Source organism: Pseudopodoces humilis, chromosome 7, assembly GCF_049639895.1.
Source record: "Pseudopodoces humilis isolate 2021_Gansu_Grassland_sample_001 chromosome 7, ASM4963989v1, whole genome shotgun sequence".
NCBI classification, from domain to species: domain Eukaryota; kingdom Metazoa; phylum Chordata; class Aves; order Passeriformes; family Paridae; genus Pseudopodoces; species Pseudopodoces humilis.
In genome coordinates, this window is record NC_142206.1 from 54,602,827 (window position 1) to 54,621,621 (window position 18,795).

The 18,795-nt window shown below is 41.4% G+C and overlaps 2 protein-coding genes and 1 long non-coding RNA gene across 28 annotated transcripts in view; 2 read left to right on the forward strand and 1 right to left on the reverse strand.

Annotated features, from left to right (window-relative positions):
* The window catches only part of INF2 (inverted formin 2), a 42,542-nt gene extending 35,702 nt beyond the window's left edge, over positions 1–6,840 (forward strand). For 9 of the 10 annotated variants that reach the window (XM_014249982.2, XM_088057718.1, XM_088057720.1 and 6 more), the window contains 2 exons: positions 1,290–1,346; positions 4,225–6,840. In XM_014249982.2, coding sequence (XP_014105457.2) covers positions 1,290–1,345 — 56 coding nt within the window. In that variant the 3' untranslated portion in view covers position 1,346; positions 4,225–6,840. The remainder of the gene's footprint in view (positions 1–1,289; positions 1,347–4,224) is intronic. The other variant, XM_088057716.1, reaches the window with a different exon arrangement.
* Positions 1–10,912, reverse strand: LOC148184038 (uncharacterized). 3 transcript variants are annotated; one of them, XR_015772920.1, is made up of 3 exons: positions 10,810–10,912; positions 2,267–2,899; positions 1–608 (listed from the first exon to the last, which is right to left on the reverse strand). It is a non-coding gene; the product is annotated as an uncharacterized LOC148184038 (long non-coding RNA). The 3 variants fall into 3 exon arrangements; XR_015772921.1 differs by lacking the exon at positions 10,810–10,912 and having other exon boundaries at positions 2,267–2,422; positions 2,657–4,200; XR_015772919.1 differs by lacking the exon at positions 10,810–10,912 and having other exon boundaries at positions 2,267–4,200.
* The window catches only part of LOC148184039 (inverted formin-2-like), a 21,718-nt gene continuing 13,755 nt past the window's right edge, over positions 10,833–18,795 (forward strand). For 7 of the 15 annotated variants that reach the window (XR_015772918.1, XM_088057723.1, XM_088057725.1 and 4 more), the window contains exons 1-6: positions 13,447–13,570; positions 13,869–14,358; positions 15,734–15,876; positions 16,348–16,409; positions 17,804–17,906; positions 18,576–18,661. Coding sequence is in view for 14 of the 15 variants with exons in the window: in XM_088057723.1 (XP_087913849.1) it covers positions 13,538–13,570; positions 13,869–14,358; positions 15,734–15,876; positions 16,348–16,409; positions 17,804–17,906; positions 18,576–18,661 (917 nt within the window). In the remaining variant the exon portion in view is untranslated. Of the gene's footprint in view, positions 10,859–11,463; positions 11,631–13,446; positions 13,571–13,802; positions 14,359–15,733; positions 15,877–16,347; positions 16,410–17,803; positions 17,907–18,575; positions 18,662–18,795 lie in introns of those variants that run through there. The other 8 variants (XM_088057736.1, XM_088057735.1, XM_088057737.1 and 5 more) reach the window with 8 other exon arrangements.

The window sequence follows — 18,795 nt, forward strand, 5'->3', positions numbered from 1 at the left end:
TTCTGGTGACATGTATAAGTAGTTTATAAAGAAGTAATGATGAATCAATAATTAAAAAGCCCATTACACATACACAGTAAAGATGGCAATAAGCACATCTGTCAAGTGTGCTAAAGACAGCTACAAGGCATGGTTATGTGCAAACAAGAGTTCCATTAGGCTCCAGAGCAGTGATTAAGAGCAGTTAATACTGGGTACTTAATCAGCAATCACCCCCTCTGAACTACTTACAAACACATAAAACCAGCAACATCAATGCTGCCTTGGGGTTGTTTGGTTTTTCCCCTCATTGTAACAGTACTTTTCCTGACAACCTGCCCCAGGGGTACTTCAGGTGGCTTCTGATCATTAGGCCCTCAAACCATCGCTGCAGAGGGAGGGGGAAAGGTCAGGCACTGAAAAAGAGCATCTCATTGATGCTTCCACCAAGGATCCTCCAGCTGGGCTGCCCTGCTGGGGCTGGGAGGGAGCTGAGCTGCTGGAGCCACACAGGCCTTCTCTTCATGCCAAAAGTCCTCAGCCAGTCCCAAACCTGGGAAGAATGTCCAAGTCCTTTAGATCCTTACCGCCCTCGGGTGGGTTCCTTAATCCCAAATTGGAGATGCCTCCTAGGAAACAGAGATGGGTCTGTCAGCCTTTAGAATTTACAATGTACTTTCCAAAGCCTGTTTCCTGCAAGATCCTGAGGTCAAACAAATGGGAAGGCAAATGGGAAAGTATCTTTTTACCAATGCTTGATGTTTTTTCTTTCGAGGGTGGAAGAAAAAAGAAAGAAGGGTTTGAATACCCATTGCTGAGAAAGACAGCATAGGTTGAGCAGCTACCACAGAGGGACTTAGCCTTTTAATGCAGCATGCCCCAGGGTTGTAGTTATTTACATTTCTAACATACCACTTTACTCTAGTTAAAAGCAAGCCAGGAATGAGAAATGATTTCCTGTAACAATGGTTCCCAAACTTGCTTCTGAGGAGGAGCAGAAGGTTCAGCAATGGGAGCATCCCATGCTCACAGTCCTGGCAATTCTTTCCTGACACCTGAAATTAGGACTTCTGGCTTAAGAACTGACCCCAGCCTGCAAAAGCCACAGGGTTCCCTGGGCATCCAGGGATGGTATCAAGGGGGTTGAAACTAGGATCTTAAAGTCCCTTTCAAGCCAAACCATTCAAAGATTCTATGTTCTTAGGAACCTTTTGCTACTAGACAGTATTCTCATCACAAAAAGTTCCCTGTTGTTACCTTAGCCTTGCCATGATCAGATATATTTAGTGTCTCTCTTTTGTTCAAAGCAGAGGTTGAGACTGATACTGGAGATAATAAAACAAAAAAAGATTGTGTGGCACAATGAGGTATGTAAACACACAAAGGTGTCTTTTTGTGAACTAACCACAACACTGGGACTTCACAGACCTAATCAGTATTCAGCATTTCACCTAATCTTTGTCTTTTTGTCTAATCACAAACACATGTGAAATAAATTTGTTACTCTGATTTTTACTCTCCAGGGTGTTGATCTTGCATTGAGTGGAGTCAGTGCTGATCTCCATTCAACACAGGGTCACAGCCCACACGTTTGTCCTCTGTGTCAGCAGCAGCCAAACTCCTTCTCCCGGCAGATAATTAAAAGCCATTATTCTAACCGAACAATCAAACTTCATGTGATGAACAAAGTCCTTGCTTTGATCACATTATTTTCTCAAAAACTGTAAAAATGCAATTTCAGTACCTACCTCCAGCAAAGAACATTTGGTTTCTTTATGGGTAACCATTTTCTATAGCACTGTTTAAATATGGGTGTCTGGAAAAGGGAATAAAACACTGGACCCAGGGACAAATACTAGTTTGAGCAAGATATCACTCAAAGCTAAATTCAACTCCAGACTCTCACACAAGTTCCCTGCATCCTTCACTGATGCTGGCAACACACGGTTGCCCCTCAAAAGGAGTTCCAGGATGAGACTTTCATTTGCAAAACTTCCCCTGTTTTTACAGCAAGTGGAATGAAAAGCAAGAAAAATAAACAACTGAAACACCCACTGTACTGAAATTGCATAGTTACGCATTGTCCTTTCCACGCTGATGAGCATCTCTTATGAACTAAATCAATATTAGCAAATTGCTCTTTGTCTTGTTTCCTGAAAGGAATGTATTTATTCTCCAGCTACCCCAGTTCCCTGGGGCTGGGAGCCCAGCTGGGAGCCCTGCTCCTGCATAGAGACACGAGGAATCTGTGCAGGATTTCCCCTTAGGACTGCTTTTGTTCCTGTACCTGGAGCATCACTGGAGCAAGAGGAAATGGGATGTACATTGGGTAGTTACAGTCCTGAGTACTCCTGCCCTCCTTTTGGCCCTTTTCTTGCAGTACCATAGGATTACATGAAGTAGAAGTAGCTCTGCTGGTTTAAAAGGTCCTAAGGAAGATTTCCTGCAGGAACAGAAAATAGTAGCAATGAAGCATAGGTGAGAAGTACACCAGGACCAGTGCACATGCTGCACTGGAAGGGCAGCTGGGACCACGAGATAAGCTTAACTCAGACTTTTTTTTAAGCATACAGGCTTAAAAAAAAGTCATATTTGAAAAAAAATATACAACACAGTTTTGCTTTGTCCTAGGAAGAGATAGAAGCACAACACAGAGGAATGCATGGGCATACAATACCTTTATGAAGTGACCAAGTCAGGCAGGTGTTTCACTGCAGCCTTGCAATGCAGAGCCTGGCATTGCACCAGCAGAGTCTACCTGGGCTTTGATGCCAGGAGGGCAGAGATGAGCTACACCTTGAAACCTGCACTTCTCTTTTTCCTCTTCTTCTGTATGTCACACAGCAAGGGCAGCAGAAGCAAAAACCCATTTGCTTGTCCTAGTCTCCTGTCAGAGAGGTTCCTCTCCCAAATGCAGCTCCTGTAATGATGAGACAGATAAGACAGAACTTCTTGGTAAGACTAGAGTGTTACCAATCAATATTTTTTCCTAGGATCTTCCACCTGATTTTTTTTTAGTTTTATTTTATGTTTTGTACCAAGCATACATGATCTGTTCAGGTCCCCACTAGTTCTCTTTTGGCACAGGACATTTCTTTCTCTGGTGGATTTGCTGATGTGGAAGTTATGGATCTCAGTGAAGCCACAGGAATCTTCTTTCTTGTGAAGATCCAGCTGCAGGGATCAAGACTCAAACTCCTTATGAGTTTTTAGAGCTTCCCTAACAGCAGCAGAGGGCAGGAACAGCCTGTGACTGTGATAATATTTCAGAGCAATAAAAGACTTTAATCAGCTACTGAGTTCTTGCCTCGCCTTGACCATATCTTGTTATGCAGCAATTTCTGTAATAATGTCTTTAAATGTCAGCTTTTACACCTAAGGAGTGCTATTCCAAATTATCTTCATGTTCTCAAAACAAATGGTTTAGCTGTTCTTCCTCTTGAATCAAGGCACTGGTGGTCATGCTGTTTGTGTGCACCCTTGTAACATCTCAACTCATTTCCAACCAAGTCCAGAAAGAGCTTAAAGAATCATTTTATAAAGGTGACAGTAAAAGAGAGGAGAGACTGTACAGACACCTGAACTCCAGAGTGTTGCTCTTTGAGTTTGCCTGCCTTAGACCCTAGAGAATTGCTACAGACAAATGTTCACATCTGTTTGTGCAGCTCCCCTTTTCCTCCCATCTGTATGTCACTCGGAGTGGTTTAGGGAAAAGTCTTGCAAGCACAAGTCCATAAGCAGCTGTGCTTCAGCAACTGGGCTTTAGCAATCTCCCTGCTCACCGATCTATTTGATTTATTCCCTAAAAAGTAAAAGAAAAACCAGACCAGAAGAACATAGCTGCTCAGAGACCACAGCCTGGTGAGGAGGGAGGGAAAGGGCAGCAGGGCAGCTATGACATGCACATGGCACAGTGGCACATCAGCCTTCCACTGCAAAGACACAGAAGGGACTGAGAGTCCAGGTTTTCCTTTAATTCCTGAGGGACAGATGCTTCATACCTAGAAAGATATATATTATTGGACTTAACTTAAAAGCAAAGTTGCCCAAACTCTGGAACATCAGGATTGGTTCTGGAAACATGAGGTTTTTATTAAATACATCAAACTATCTGTTTTTAGGTTATCTGAGGAACAGATGAAACTGATTTCCCTAGTACCTTAGCCGTTAGATACACATGCATGCAAAACCACACCATTTTTGTTCATAGTTGCAAATAATTTGCATTTCCCCCTCTTCTTGCAGGTGTCATGGCAAGACAGAAGGTGTGAGAGAACCTCTCATGTCCCTGGAGCACTGCCAGCTTTTGAGACTCCAGGTTCTGTATCAGTGAAATGCCACCATGGACAACTTCTGCCTCATGAAGACCCACAGCCTCTCCTCATGCAGCCTTTCACTCTCCTCCCCAGAGCCTAAAGAGCCTCCCCAGAGACTTTGGACCCCTCAGCCTGTGTCTTGCACTGGGCACCTGTGGGGGCAGGGGACAGTTCTGTGCATAGTGGCAGTGAAAGCGTCAGACCTGTCATGCACTGTCCTGGAAGCCAAGTCTTTCACCCTGCTCTTAGGCCAAACTCCTCTTGAAATGACAGCTGAGTGTGGCCCAAGAACAGACTGCAGTGTTTAGTCCTCTAAGAAGTGTTAAAAACAGCAGTGCCTCAACTAAATTAAGGGTATAAATTAAGCAGTGGCTGTACCATCACAGGTGGAGGTGTGTTAAGTCCCTCTTCTCATTGCCCACTGATGACTTATACTGGACCAGGTCCAAGACCCAGATTAGACAAATGTATTTTTACTCTCAAGCACTTAAGGGAAATTGGTCACGGGGAAAAAAACCAAAAACAATTTAAGTATGTATTTTAGTAAGCATATGGCCATATAAACAGTGTTTGGTTCCTACATGATGCTTATGTGCAATTGAAGCACATCAGTAGTCTCAAGTAGTCTTGTCACACAGGCCGATGCATCCATCAATTTTTGGACAACCAGGGCCCTAGTTTCTCTTACTAAAGCAAAAGAAAGAGGTTTTCCAGAGTGCTCTATTGGACACATTTTCAGTTTATCCTATAGTAAATCTCTGGGTTTGACTTCTGTTGTCAGCTGCTTGTACTCGAGTCTATGTCCAAACTGCAAAATGTGTGGAATCGTGTTACTTTGGCTTTAAAACTGGGACTGTGCAGTATTGTGTTTTCAAAATTCAGAGCTTTATTTCTCAAGTTTTGTAATAACACTGTATAATAATTTTGTACATAGCTGTCCATTTAAAATGATCTATGTTTGTTGAATCTATGATGTGATATGTACTGAAACATAAATCCAGTGGAAGAGCTGGGTACATTTCAGAACTGTTCATTTATATGGTAACTCACTGTGGCTAACCTAATGTGCAGGCTAAAGCTTATTTTGCTTTGCTTAATAGGACTTGTAATGTCCTTGCAATACTGAAAACATAGAAGTGAAACCAAGAATTAAATCACTGGTTTGCTTTAACCAAGGCATCACTATGAGCATATTGAGAACTGGTCAACAGAAGCAGAGATGAGAACAGACACATGGACAGGTTCAGTGCAGGAGACACTGCAGAGTAGCACAGCCCTGTTGCAACAGAAACCCACTCCTGCTGGCAGAAGCAGGGATACCCCCAGCATTCCCTGCAGAACCATGTCACCCAGGTTTGATTTGCAGGACTGTCTCTATCACATCTACAGGTTTCCCCTTTTTTCCCCTCTTTTCCAGTCTCAGAGCACATCACCTAAGCACCATCATTTTGCTCTTCAATCTAGCTCCACTGCTTTCAGGTAGACTCCAAGCTGCAAAACCCTGAGTATTAAACACATTCTCCCAGCTCTGTGTTTGTGGAAGAGCCTGCAGCCCAGGCTAGCAGTGCACAGCCAGCCTCCTCCTCACCACCCCACTGTTAGATCAATAGGAACATCATTTGGAGATGCAGGGCTGGGAAACAAACAGGTTTTCTGGGTGTTACCTAGGGAACCTTTCCTGCTGATGCCCCACTGGCTGCTCACTTCAGATGCTACAGCATGTGTCCATTTCTCCATCTGGGTCTTTCAGTTTCCCTCATTTCCACCCAGACAGAGTAGATCATTTCCACAGCCAGAGTTTTTATTACTCTGTGTGCTTACCTTGGCCTTTAAAGAGAGGGGGTTTGGCATTGTTTTTCCCCTGCTTTCAAGAGTTTACAAAGAAATGGGTTATTTTGAGCCACCAGAGGCTCTTTGTTCAATAGTCATCTGTAAATTACCTATTCAATCACATCCCAATCAGCAGACTCAAGCACAACATTTATAATTTGTTGATCCAGAGCAGCTCTGCTTCCATTACAGTGATTATTTATGAAGAACAGAAGAAAAAAATCAGAGCAGGTCAAAGACTGATATTCACCTGGGATGTGCAGTTTTGTTCCATTTATGAGCTTGAAATAAAGCTCATGATCCTGAAGATTTTTCAGTGGTTGCAAGACCAAATTAATTGTTGGTAAAAAGAATACCACAGCCAATTCAACAGAGCTGTGGTCATTTAAATCAACCATGAGTACAGACCTCAGAATTCTTGTGATATATAACAGCAACTGCACATGGGGTCTGGTGTGTTACCCAGGCTGTGACCACCACAAGCTTCTTGCTGCCAAATAAATGCATATTCTGTAATTAAGCATTGGCTGTATGATAAAATGAAAGTATGGGAGAAATCAGCAGAAATATTTTCAAAATATTTCACATCAAAAATCAGCTATGTTTAGTGAGATGGATTTTCAGGCTTAGTTTTTGGGGAGTTTTGGTTGGTATTTTTTTATTTCAATACTGAAACTATTTCAAAGTTTAGAATAAAATAAATACTTGGTGAGTTTCCTTTCTCTGGTGGGGATGGGGAAGACCTATGATTCATGAGAATTCATCCATCACAGTCCTAAATTTTTCATATAGTATATAAAGTATCTAAGTATAATTGTCATGTATGTAAGTAATTTATACTTAGTAATAATTACCAATGGTTTTGCTCTTCTGCCAGTTCCCTCAGTACCTTTGGGAGGATCCCATCAGGCCCCATGGGTTTGTGAGTGCCTAGGTGGCACAGAAGGTCACTGACCATTTCCTCCTGGATTGTGGGGGGGTCTTTTCTGCTCTCTGCCCCTGACTGCGAGCTCAGGGGGCTGGTTGCCCTGAGGATGACCAGTCTTACTGTTAAAGACTAAGGCAAAGAAGGCAGCCTTTTCCTTATCTGTAGTGATAATATTCCCCTCCACATCCCCTAAAGGATGGAGATGTTCCTCGTGCCTCTATTGTTGGTGGTGTATTTGTAAAAACACTTTCTATAATCTTTCACAGCAGTGACTGGATTGAGTTCTAGCTGAACTTTTGCCTTCCTTATTTTCTCTCTACATGACATCTCACCATCCCTATAAATGTTCAAAAAACTACTTGATATGACACTTCGTGCTGTGGTTTAGTTGGCACAGCAGTGTTTGGTCAAAGGTTGGATCTGATGATCTTGGAGGCCCTTCTCCAAAGTTAATGATGCTGTGAAAAGAACAGAAATATAAATGGAGCTATATCCAGTCCACGAGGACCACCACAGCTTTGCACTGTACTTGGAGTGTGGCTGAAATCTCAAAACTATGCCAGTATCTCTTGGGCTGAGTGTGCCATTTGATTCTCTCCTCTCCTACATTCCATACAGCCAAGGGGGCTGAGAAATACCTTCTGTTCCAGTTAGAAAGAGGCAAGATAAATGGAAATAAAAGAAAAATGCATAAGCCTGTTTCAGCAAAATTAACCAGTTTCCATTTGTCTAAACATAAAGCCTGGATCTACGGCCTCATATTCCTGGTACACAGTGATAAACCAAGTACAACATGCAAGCTTACCAATGCTAAACATCAGCACTGTAGGAACCCAGGCTCATTCTGTCTGTGTGGTAATAGTCATGGCCATGAAATATGGGTGAACATTTTAGTCCTGATGTTATGTCCATATAATGTGTCTGAAAGCAAATGCAGTCATGAGCCAACTCCATCAGAAACCACATTTTGTTTGGTCACCTCACAATCAAAACCAGGCAGGATATGACAAACAGCTTTCCCATTACTAGAAGGGTGACTACAGAGGGTTAAAAATGGGGCAGTGATAGTGACCGGACCTCTCTAGATGTTTTCAATTACTGCATGGTGTCAATCTTGCCAAATAACCACATAATTTTCAGGATTTGCAATGGAAATGAGGTCCATAGTAAAGAAAAATATTTCCATTTCCTTAGTTCAGAGCAGGTACTACACCTTAAATACCAGGGGAGAATTTGATCACTGCAAGTTAATCAACATACTCAGTCAGCTCTATAGGTAACTCACTGCTTCATCCGTGCTGTGCTAGCACTTAATTCACATTAGGAGCTCTCTAATGCTCTCTTTGCTGCAGCAAAAACAACTCCTGCAAGAGCTGTGTGTAACTATTCACACAGAGCCAGGTGTCAGTGGGAATTAGCAGGAGCTCTGTGCTTCCCTAATGGAGATTTAAGCAGGCTCAGCTTGCATTACTCAAAGTCAGAAGATAAGAATCGTTCTGTGGCAGTCAGCTCCTATCAAGTCAGTTTAGATACCCTCCCAGCCTGTCAAAGGAGGTTTTTTCTAAGATCAGCAGTCTTTGCTGATGACACCTACATTATTACAGTTATGGTTGGTTTGCCCTGCTCAGGGCATGCAGAACCTGATGTGTTTGTCTGGTACTTATGTGGCTTCATACAGCATAATCTGCTGTAAATTTAGTCATGAATTAGTGACAATTAATGACCAAATCTGTCAGTCAGAATAGATGAAGAAAGAGGAGAAGCAGAGGCAGCACAGGCAAAAAGGGCAACAGGTCTGTGAAATCTAGTCCTCTAATCCTTTGAAAGCCACATCTTGATTTTGTAATCCTACCCTCAGTAGCACACAGTTTCCAGGACTCGTCCTTTGAGACCAACAGGTTTCTCTATCCACTTTGCAATGTTTTGTACCTCCATTTGTTCAGATTTTCACAGCTCAATTAGACAAAACCAGAGTAGTGATGATGATCTTCTGAAAGGAAGCTTGGACAAAACAATTTCCAGGGTCCTTTTCAACCAAAGTTTTTTATGATTCTCTGTTCAGCAAGAAGCAGAAAAGATAGGAGTAATGAGAGTCCAGAAACCCTTTCAGGTTTGTATGTTAATCCTCTTTGTTGAACCAGTGTTATACACAGAGAATATGCCCCAGGGAGAGAAACTGCATTCACCATACCAGCAGTCTATAGACCCATCCTGAATCACAGACAAATGGTTTATTTTTCTAATTTACCTCCTTAATTGGAGTGACCCCAGGGAGAACAGCACAAGAAGGAGATTTTATCCCTCCAAGTATTTTCAATTGCTCTGCCTTTCTAGAGGTCTAGAGGACAAAGAGACCCTGATCTTCACAGGGCATGTTCTGTGACACACACAGCTGCCTGCAGAGGTCTGGGGGCAAACCATAGCACCACTGCTTGTAGATCAGATGAGAGCCAACACAGCAATCTCTTCAAACCATGACCTATCTCAAATCTAGCAAATATTCATAGATTAAAGCTAATATGTCCTGTGTTTAATCCCTTCAGCTATACAAGGCCCGATTGAAGTAACTATTGGCATTTCTTTCAATTTGGAGTTGTTCATCCCTATTCTCTACAAATTCCTCTGCTGATCCTCATCTTCTCCCAGTCTCTTGCTTTCCACAGTCGGTCCCCATACTCTCCATACACCTTTCCATGGTTCCTTGAGCTCCCTCATCACTGCTGCAGGGCCCAGAGACCAGCAGAGTGGTCATAGCAGCACCTCCTAACATCTGTCACGCACAGCTGCTGCTGCTGCTGGCCCAGGCTCCTTCTGCAGCAGATCCCAAGGTTCCTGCCTTACCACCAGCTGCCAAAAAGTGGAGCCAGTTCCCTTAGAGGACTTTTCATTAACTCCATCCCTAGGACAGTGTCCACAGGCATGAAGCAGACATTTCACAGCCACATTCCTGCCAGCAGCAGGGGCAGTTACAGGGTGAAAAGTGAATGCTTTCACTTTGTTTCCAGCTTTTTTTCCAATTGCTTCCTGTTTCCAACAGCTTCCAGCTTTTTTATATGAGGAAATGGGGGCACAGCAGTAGCTGGATCTTAATGAGAGTTGGACTGCAAAGACTAAAGAGGATTTTGACAGACAGAGAACTGAAGTGTTCTCTGTGAGCCAGCAACTTGGGCTACTGAGATTACTCATTTTCTGCCACTGGCTTCCTAAGAGGCTGTGGGCAAGCACAGAAGTTGTGCCTCAGTTTCTCCATCTCTAAAATGGGGGTAATGGCTTCCTTTGACAAACATTGATGAAAAATACAGAAATATTGTTAGCAATAAGAAAAAAAAATATTTTTCTCTTTACTGTTTTTTCTAAGTATGACTAAGAGTCAAAACAAAATGAAGAGGGGACGTTCCAAGGAATTACTGTTCCCCAAAAGCCCCTCTTACCCCAGGGTGCAGAAAAACCTTGAAAACCCCTAGGAATGTATCTGAAAGGAAAAGAGTGAATCTTATAGTGAGAAGATTGCTTGTGCAAGAAAGGATTAATATTTCTATTTTCTCCTACTTCTTACTTTTATCCTTGTAAGAATCATAATCATCAAGGATAAATTACACAATTTAAAAGTCAACAGTGAGGAATATTACACCAGGAGCATCTTAATGCAAGTCAGTGCCTCAATGCAAAGCAAAGCAAGTGGAGCCCATTGGGAGTTAATGAGCAACAGCTTTGTTCTAGTTAGGGGGCAGCTGTCTGCATAAACAAGTGACTTACCCTCTCCCCATTTGGGTTATACATCCTGCTGCTCAACTCCAGCCATTTGGTAAGAAGTACATCTTCATATCCTCAAAACTATCTTGCACTTTGGATGGTTACCTTGAACGTGTGTGGGGTACAGCTTTTAAACAACTTCTCCCTCAAAAGAAACCTTTTAGGTATTTATAGCACACAAGGGGAAATAATCAGGTCTTCTGAAACATTCTTTCCCTCTTCATAGTATAATAGTGACCAATAAATGAAATTCCCATTACAAAGAAAATCAGGTTTTTCAAAACAAGGTAACTCCATATCAGTCCATTAGAAAGCCAAGCAGTGAAAAATTGGGAGTGTTTACATGATCTAAATCACACAGGTTAGATACCTTTATAATCTGGCTTAAAATTCTGAATCCTATGCTGTCAAAATACCACTTCTCTTTCAAGGCTAATGAGAAGTGTGCCTATTTTTAGCATGTCAGTAGTCAGATAAAAAAGTGGAAGTCTCTAATGTGGTGGTCCTCAAGCATCATCAGCTTTCCCCATCAAACAAAAGCAGAGCACTGAAAACAGCTGTAGAGCACTGAAAAGAGCTTCTCAGTTAATTGCAAGTTTACTGATTCAACAGGATCATCAAATTGGGCTGATGTATTGAGTCAATCTCTGTTCCCTGCCCTGCCCAAGAGGTGCCAGTGCAAGTGCTTGTCTGGCTGCATTGAGATGTATGTTTATTTATGTGTGTATTCACCAGGGAGGGGAGGCTGCACTTTCTAAGGAGAAATTTCACACAGAATTTTTTTTAAGATATACCCAAAAGCTCATGTGAACATTATCAGCAATGTAAGTTACAGCTGCCTTGAAGTCATACCAAAGCTTTAATCTTTTTAAAAGCATGGAATTCTCTACATAGTCTCTAAAGTATAATCTTTGGAAATACATTATTATAAGCCTATTTATCATTCAAAGCATATTAGCTGTTTCTAGTACAGTACTACTTGTTAGTAGGATTTTTAAAAATAAGATTTTTCTTTACACAAACCCTGTAGCAATTTAGATGAGCACTGTGATTAAAAGAAAAAGAGCTTCCTAATTAATAGTCTTACTGATTCTCCCTACAGCTTAATTAAAATAAACAAGCAGCAGAATTTTAACATGAGCATTTCTAATAAGATTTTTTTTTAATCAGCTCATTTTACTCCTAATAATTCTAGCAGAAAGTGGCTTATTTCTCATTAGGCTTTCTCATTTCTCATTAAGCTTTTTCACAGGCCTGAATCCTTCACTTCTCCTGTTAGGGTAATTACAGGCATATGTACAAGTTTACCACAAAGATTGTGAAGTCCTAAAGGGGATACATTAAGTTGTTTACTTAAATTAAATGTAAGCCTGCTCTACCTTTGGGATAACTGCTTATTTGTGGAAAAAAAAATATATATAGAAACCAACAACAAATTAATTTAAGTAAAATTCAAATGTGGTTAATATTAATTTTCTATTATAGGCCTTTAACTTAGTTATTTTAACTGGTGCTATTTAGTATGTGAATTAAATGTTATTTACTGGCTGATTTAACATTTAATGTTTTTAATGTAAACCATTCTTACTAAATTAAGATTGAAAAAACAAAATCAAAATTTTATTGCTTTCTTTTGCTATAGATGCATTGGTTCACAATTTTACTGCAGCTGTAGGAGCTGGAGACTCATCACTATGAACTACTAGGTTTCAAAGACAAACTGTTCCAAACTATAGCAGATGTTTTACAGGTGTACTACGGACTAGAGATGCATCAATTGCAGGTTTTTATGTGGCTCCCTTAATGAGTTTTCTCTGTGTTAGTAGCTGCCAAAAATTGCTGTGTCAGGAGGAAAATGGTCATTCATAAGTATTAACCTATCTCTTTGAAAACATAAATGTGGTGCATGTACCAAAAAAAAATCTCATGCTGCACTGGAAATGAAAGTCCCCAGCTAGTTAAAACTGCTGATGCTATTAATGTGTGTTTTGTTCAAGAATGGGATGACAGGGGGCTTTGTTTCTGCCTACATGTAGTCCCTAAAAACGCTGCACCTACTGTGTCATTTCTGGAGCACAGATAATTTGCTCATTGCTCACCTTTGAGCATGTGCTGCTTCTGCCATTTTTGATGGTCATTCATTGCTCTAGAGGTTATAAAGAGAGAAATCACACAGCAGCTCCAGCTACTGAGATGAAGTGTCCCAGAACACTGCTCATCCACAAGAAATGAAATTGTTTGCAAAAGAAAGGTTTGGTCAGTCAAGCAAACAAAGCCAAGTCTTGAGCCAGCAAGTGCTCTACTAACTTTGGTAGGACTGTCTCCATGTCTAAAACTGGTCATACACACAAGATAGGGACTTCTGCAGTCTTTTGCAAGAAGCTCTGAGAGAAACTGTATAGCCTCATGACAAACATAAAGATTTTCTCTAGATTAAAATTTGGTTTAAGGGCAAAATAGGAAAGATAATCTTATTCATTTAAATGCTTACCAGTCATTTCCATGCATAGTCACAAATACCTGAGCAGCTCACCATGAATCCTCCACCTCAGCTGTAGCTTGTTTATTTTATTAGGCTGTTTCGAGAGCTTCCCTTTAAATCCTCTGCACCCAAGGTAAATTGTGGTTTTTCAGGGTTAAGTGAGTGTGTCCCTGCTGTTTGAGATGTTCCCTCTATAAAGGGGTAAGTTCTGTAAGAGCCATCCCTTTACCCCTTCATCCATCCCACTGAATGACTGATCAACACTGGGGAAAAAACAACCAGGTAAGGGTTTCCTATGCTGCTAGCATTTGCTCTTTTTTTTTATGTATTATAACAAGAATGTAGAAGGATCAAGAGAAGTAAAAATGAGCCTCCTGGCCAGAAGGACTGCCTTGCTCCTGACTTGCCAAGGTGAAACTGCTATGAACTGTCATTTGTAAAGTTAGAAAGTTAGAAATAAGAGTAAGTTGCTTACCTTAATATGAAGGTCACTGTTATTTCTGTGTCTCTGTAGGAATTATGAGTAGAGAGCAGTCGTGAGGACCTTTGCTAATCCATGCACCTCCTCATTGTCTCGTAGAGCAGGAAAATGGGACCAGGACAAGCCATGGAGAGTCTGCTATCAAGCATGCACTGCTCAAATCACCACAAAACAGTGCCTAGAAGATCTGTTCCCAAGGTGAACAAATGCATTCAAGTTAATATGGACTCGGAAGAGGAGAACCCCCATGTAGACCTGAGCCTTTCTCTGACAGCTGTCCTTTCTGGGAAGTCAGAGCATTGTCCAGGGAACACATCACCTTCTCAGAAAGACATTTCCTCTTCCTCCCGCGAACAGTCTGTCATGCCAACTCTGCTACCACAGCTGCCTGCACCTCCACCCCTACCTCTTCCCCCTGTTTCCATGCCTGGCATAAATGCCCCATCACTCCCATCTCCTCAGCTCTGCAGCAATCCTGGGTGCAGTCATCCCACCTGTGGATGTGGGGAGCAGCCCCACACTAAGAAGACACCGATGGTGAGGATGAAGGTGCTTCACTGGCAGAAGCTCCCCTCTGATGTGGTGAGACGTACGTGCTTGTTTGTAACACTGGGCTGATGGGTTCGTGCACTTAGCAGCCAAAGGAAAGCAATGATGATGGGGGAATAAACCTTCATTCATAAGTCAGGTCACACATGTGGTCCCGTTGCTTGCTCTAAATCATAATCACAAAATAAATATGGAAAGGCAGCCCTCTGCCAATTAGTGGAGGAAATAGTAATTTGGGAGAAGCTCTGAGCTGAGGCTCTGTGGCTGCTGAAGTTACCTTCAACCTCTCAATCTCTATTTGTTACTTGTTAAAGGGATGTTGTGAGTCTGTACTGATTAAGGTTTGCAAAACACTCCGAGTGTGTGGAGTGGAAAGATCCTTTCAATGGTCATGTTCTGTGGTTCTTCTTAACGAACTGCTGGCATATCACCAGTGAGTGAAGTCTCAGATGAAGCTTTTGCTTTTCTTTTTATGTTTCTGCACAGCCAGAAGATGCACCAGCCAAGATCTGAGGCTGAAAACTCTTGTCAGTAGGGCTGTGGAATGTGTACCCTCAGGGTAGCCCCCAATTTTATTTCACACTGACCACAGGCGCATGATTTGTGTGGTGTTTCACACACACACACAAAAATAACCCTAAGAGTCTGTGCCAAAGGGGCTTGAAAGTCTTGTTTAACTTCCAGCAAAGAGGCTGGAAGCACATCTTCAGTGCAGTTTTTGATATTCAGTTTACACAACACAGATCTCAGTTGTTCTTCCTTGCTGATTTCCAAGACAAGGGGATATCAGAGGCAAAAACTTGCTGCTATGATAAAATATATAAACACAGATATAAAAAAACTGAGCCACGGACTGCTTTCTTGTGCAGGGACACAAACTGAGATTCATTCCCAATGAATTCAGTGTCACTGTTTCAGTCTCTCCTAAAGCAAAAGGAGGTGAGGTCCTGTCTTAAAGGTTCCCATGTTGTACAAGTTCATGTTTTGAAGTTCTGTTTGTTATTTGGATAGGTCCTGATGATTCTGGTAATAATGGTGGGCTTGGGAGTCTTTATCTCTTGCAAAAAGAGATGTTTACCTAAGTGGATGCAGCATCCCCTGTTTCAGTACCACAATCCTCCAACATGTAGCTGGTCAGCAATAGCAAAAACAATTTGGAGCAGCCCATTAAGTTCATCTGCTGCTTTCAGCTCAGTGAATTTAATGTGGCAGTAGTCTTACAGGTTTAATTAGGCTTCAAACCTTTGGGATGCTCTCTGTGGGAGCTGTCACTCTTAAATAATTCACATTTGTCCAGGGCTAATGAGCATCATATTTCATTCATCCTTGAACATGTTTTCCCTTTTACAAATCACACTGCCTTGAAAGTGCTCCTCAACCTCTGTGGTCCATCTTGAGCTTTTATTCTCTTCCAGAAAGCCGCTCCATATGGGCTGTGATGCCGAGCAGCAGCAAGGAGCTTGTGGAACCTGATTATGCATCCTTGGAGCTTCTTTTCTCTGTCCCACCAAGGACACATACAGAGAAAACAGGGCCAAATATAAAGAAAATAAAAGAGGTACTTGGACTGCCCACTTTTTGTAGAAAATGGCAAAGTTCTTGGAAGTGAAAAGCTTATTCATTTTTTTTATTGTTGTCAATCATTTATTATAAGGAAGCTTGAAATATTTTGAGATCCACTGCCCAAGGTTGCCTTAAAAAAAAAAACACAGGGGAGGTTTAGAATGAAACAAGTTGAAGTAACTCTGCTGAGGGATAGGTCTTCATCTGAGATGGGGAGGATGTGGGAATTTTAATACCAATTCTTATAAACTCGATTAAGCAAATAAATTGCCTTTGCCTCTTTCTTAAATAGATCTAATAGCCTGCATTGTTATCAATTACTTGGGGTTTGATCAATGAAGGTTATTGATAATATTATTACTAAAAAAGAATTAATCTCTCTCAATAAACAAACAAAAGCTCTAGAAAATCTGTTAAGTCCAAGGTAAATGTATTTCTAGCTGACTGATTTTTTTCCTTTTCACAGATCACATTCATAGGTCCAAAGAAAAGCCTCCTTCTGAGTATATTTCTGAAGCAATTTAAGTGGTAAGATTTGGAGAATAACTTCTGAATTACTGATTTGATGTGTCTATGCGTTTATTCATATATTAAATGAAATTAATTTAGCAAAAATACTTCGGAAGTACTATCTTTGTTTAACAAGAAGTCAACTTTTTTCCCCTTTTTTTTTTTAATAATGAGAGGTAACAGTCTTTTTCCAGACAATTTATATAATTTTTCAAACTGATATTAAATCTAGAATGGACTACTAATTCCTAAAGAGACAATATTCATAAATAGCAGAACAATTATGTAGAAACATGTTTTTCTTTGGTATTATTGTCATAAATATAAAATTCTAGCAGGAACTGTTAGCAGAGATTGTTAAATGGAAGTTTCAAGTCACTTCATTGCTTTTAGAGAGGCGCCTCCAGGAGTTCAGATCCAAAATCATACATAGCTTTTATGTGCAGTTTTTCTATAAATAGGAAACAGTTTGAATAATTAAACAAATGGAAATTTACCAAGTCACAGCCCTCATGGAGGGGTTGGGGAGTAAAGGAATTTGTACTGGTTTTTGGGAAGATATCTTTACTCTTAGTTTCCCTGAAACTGTGGCAGGATGATGATGGTTGTTCTGCTCCCTCTCTGCCCTTTGTGTCATGGCCCATCTTAAAAGATGTTTCAAGAAGAAACTCAGCCAAGAAGTCCCTTTTCATTAAGAATAAATCGGAATCTGTCAGAGGGATGTTTTTAATTATTATTATTCTTTTTCTATGACAAACTTCTCAGTGGGGGGGAATGGTGCATAGCCTAATGCAGATGCTATTTCCTCTCCCTGTATGATTCCCTGGGCAGTGGCAGAGCTCTTCTGAGAGCAGCTGGTGACTGTGGGATCAGAGAGCTGAGTCCCACTGCACTTGTGAAGGATGAGGCTGCTCTGGAGCCGGGTGCTGCCTCTGTTAGTGCTGCTGGCTGAGGAAGCCCAGCTCTCCAGAGTCCAAACCACAGCAATCTGGAATCATTTCAAACACATGTTGCCTGCCAAAGTTTCAGGCAAGGATTTGAGTTAAAACCTTCTGGGAACCATTGGTTTTACCCTTGTCTTTGCTGCAAATGGTGGAGGAGTTCAAATGCAAATACCTTCTCAGTGACACTGGACACCCACAGTAAAGGCAGAGCTTTGGGGTTTGTTGTGCAAAAGTGAGCAAAGGCCAAAGAGAACACCTAAATTATAAGGAATATTGGTTTAGGCCTAAAAGAAAAATCTTTGCATTTTCATATCTCCACAGAGCTTTTGAGGACTAAGATCCAAACTGTAATGGGAGGCAAGTGTAGTATAAATTACCTCAGTTGCTCCTGGAGTGCCAGCAGAGAGACTGAGGTCTTTTATACCATGTTACTCCCCCACATGCTCCACAGCATTCCTCTCCTTGCAGCTCCAATGAAGAGATTGCTGCCATGATTCAGAAAGGGGATAGATCCAAGCTGGATGCTGAGATACTGAAACAGCTACTTAAACTGCTGCCTGAAGACCAGGAGGTATCTATTAATGTGTCGTTCTGGTGGAGTTCAGTGTGTTGTGTGCTCAGCTCAAAACTTGTGCTGCTAAAGCAAGAAGCTTTGACTGGACCCCACATCCTTCTGCTGCATCTAGGTCAATGAAATTCCAAGGCAAAGTGGTGGGAAGTCCATCCCAGCAACAGTCTGGCCTCTTCACACAGCGGTTGAACCAGAGTGTGTTGGGAGACTCAACACATATGTAGAAAAAGTGCTGCTCTCTATCCTGTTATTTTAATTAGGTGGATGAAGCATGTTAGGGTTTATGGACTTAGCTGAACAGAGAGTCTTCCAGAGCAAGTTTCAAAAAAGAGGAAGGGAAAGGACCCATCCTTTTAAAGGGGTTTCTCAGTGTCTGTGCATTATACCTTGCTGAATCCCTGCCTACAGATCAGGAATTCATCCTAGGAGATGCTGTACAAAGGCAAAAGACCTCTCAGTTAAAACAAAAGCTACATGTTTGCCCTTGAAAACCAGTTCATACATAGAATTTATTGTTCATCTGCTTTAGTCTCACTGCCTGTGCACACAGCAAGTTCAGAAAGGCCAGTGTCATGCCTGTAAGAAGAAAATGGCACATACAGAAATGTATGTGTGGTTATTTTCCCTGTCAAATTAGTGTGGTTATTTTGCTCTATTTTTCCCTGTTAGATAAACAGCCTGAAATCTTACAAAGAAGAAAAATCACGGCTGGCAAATGCAGATCAGTTTTATCTCCATCTTTTGGAAGTTCCCAGGTAAGCAAAACCTTCCTTGTCTCTTTCCATGAGTGTGGTTCTTACAAGACTTGTCCATGAAAATTAAGGCCTCTGTTCCTTGTGCTAGAGGGATGTTCCTGACATCCAGTCTTCAGGATAAATCATCTGACTGC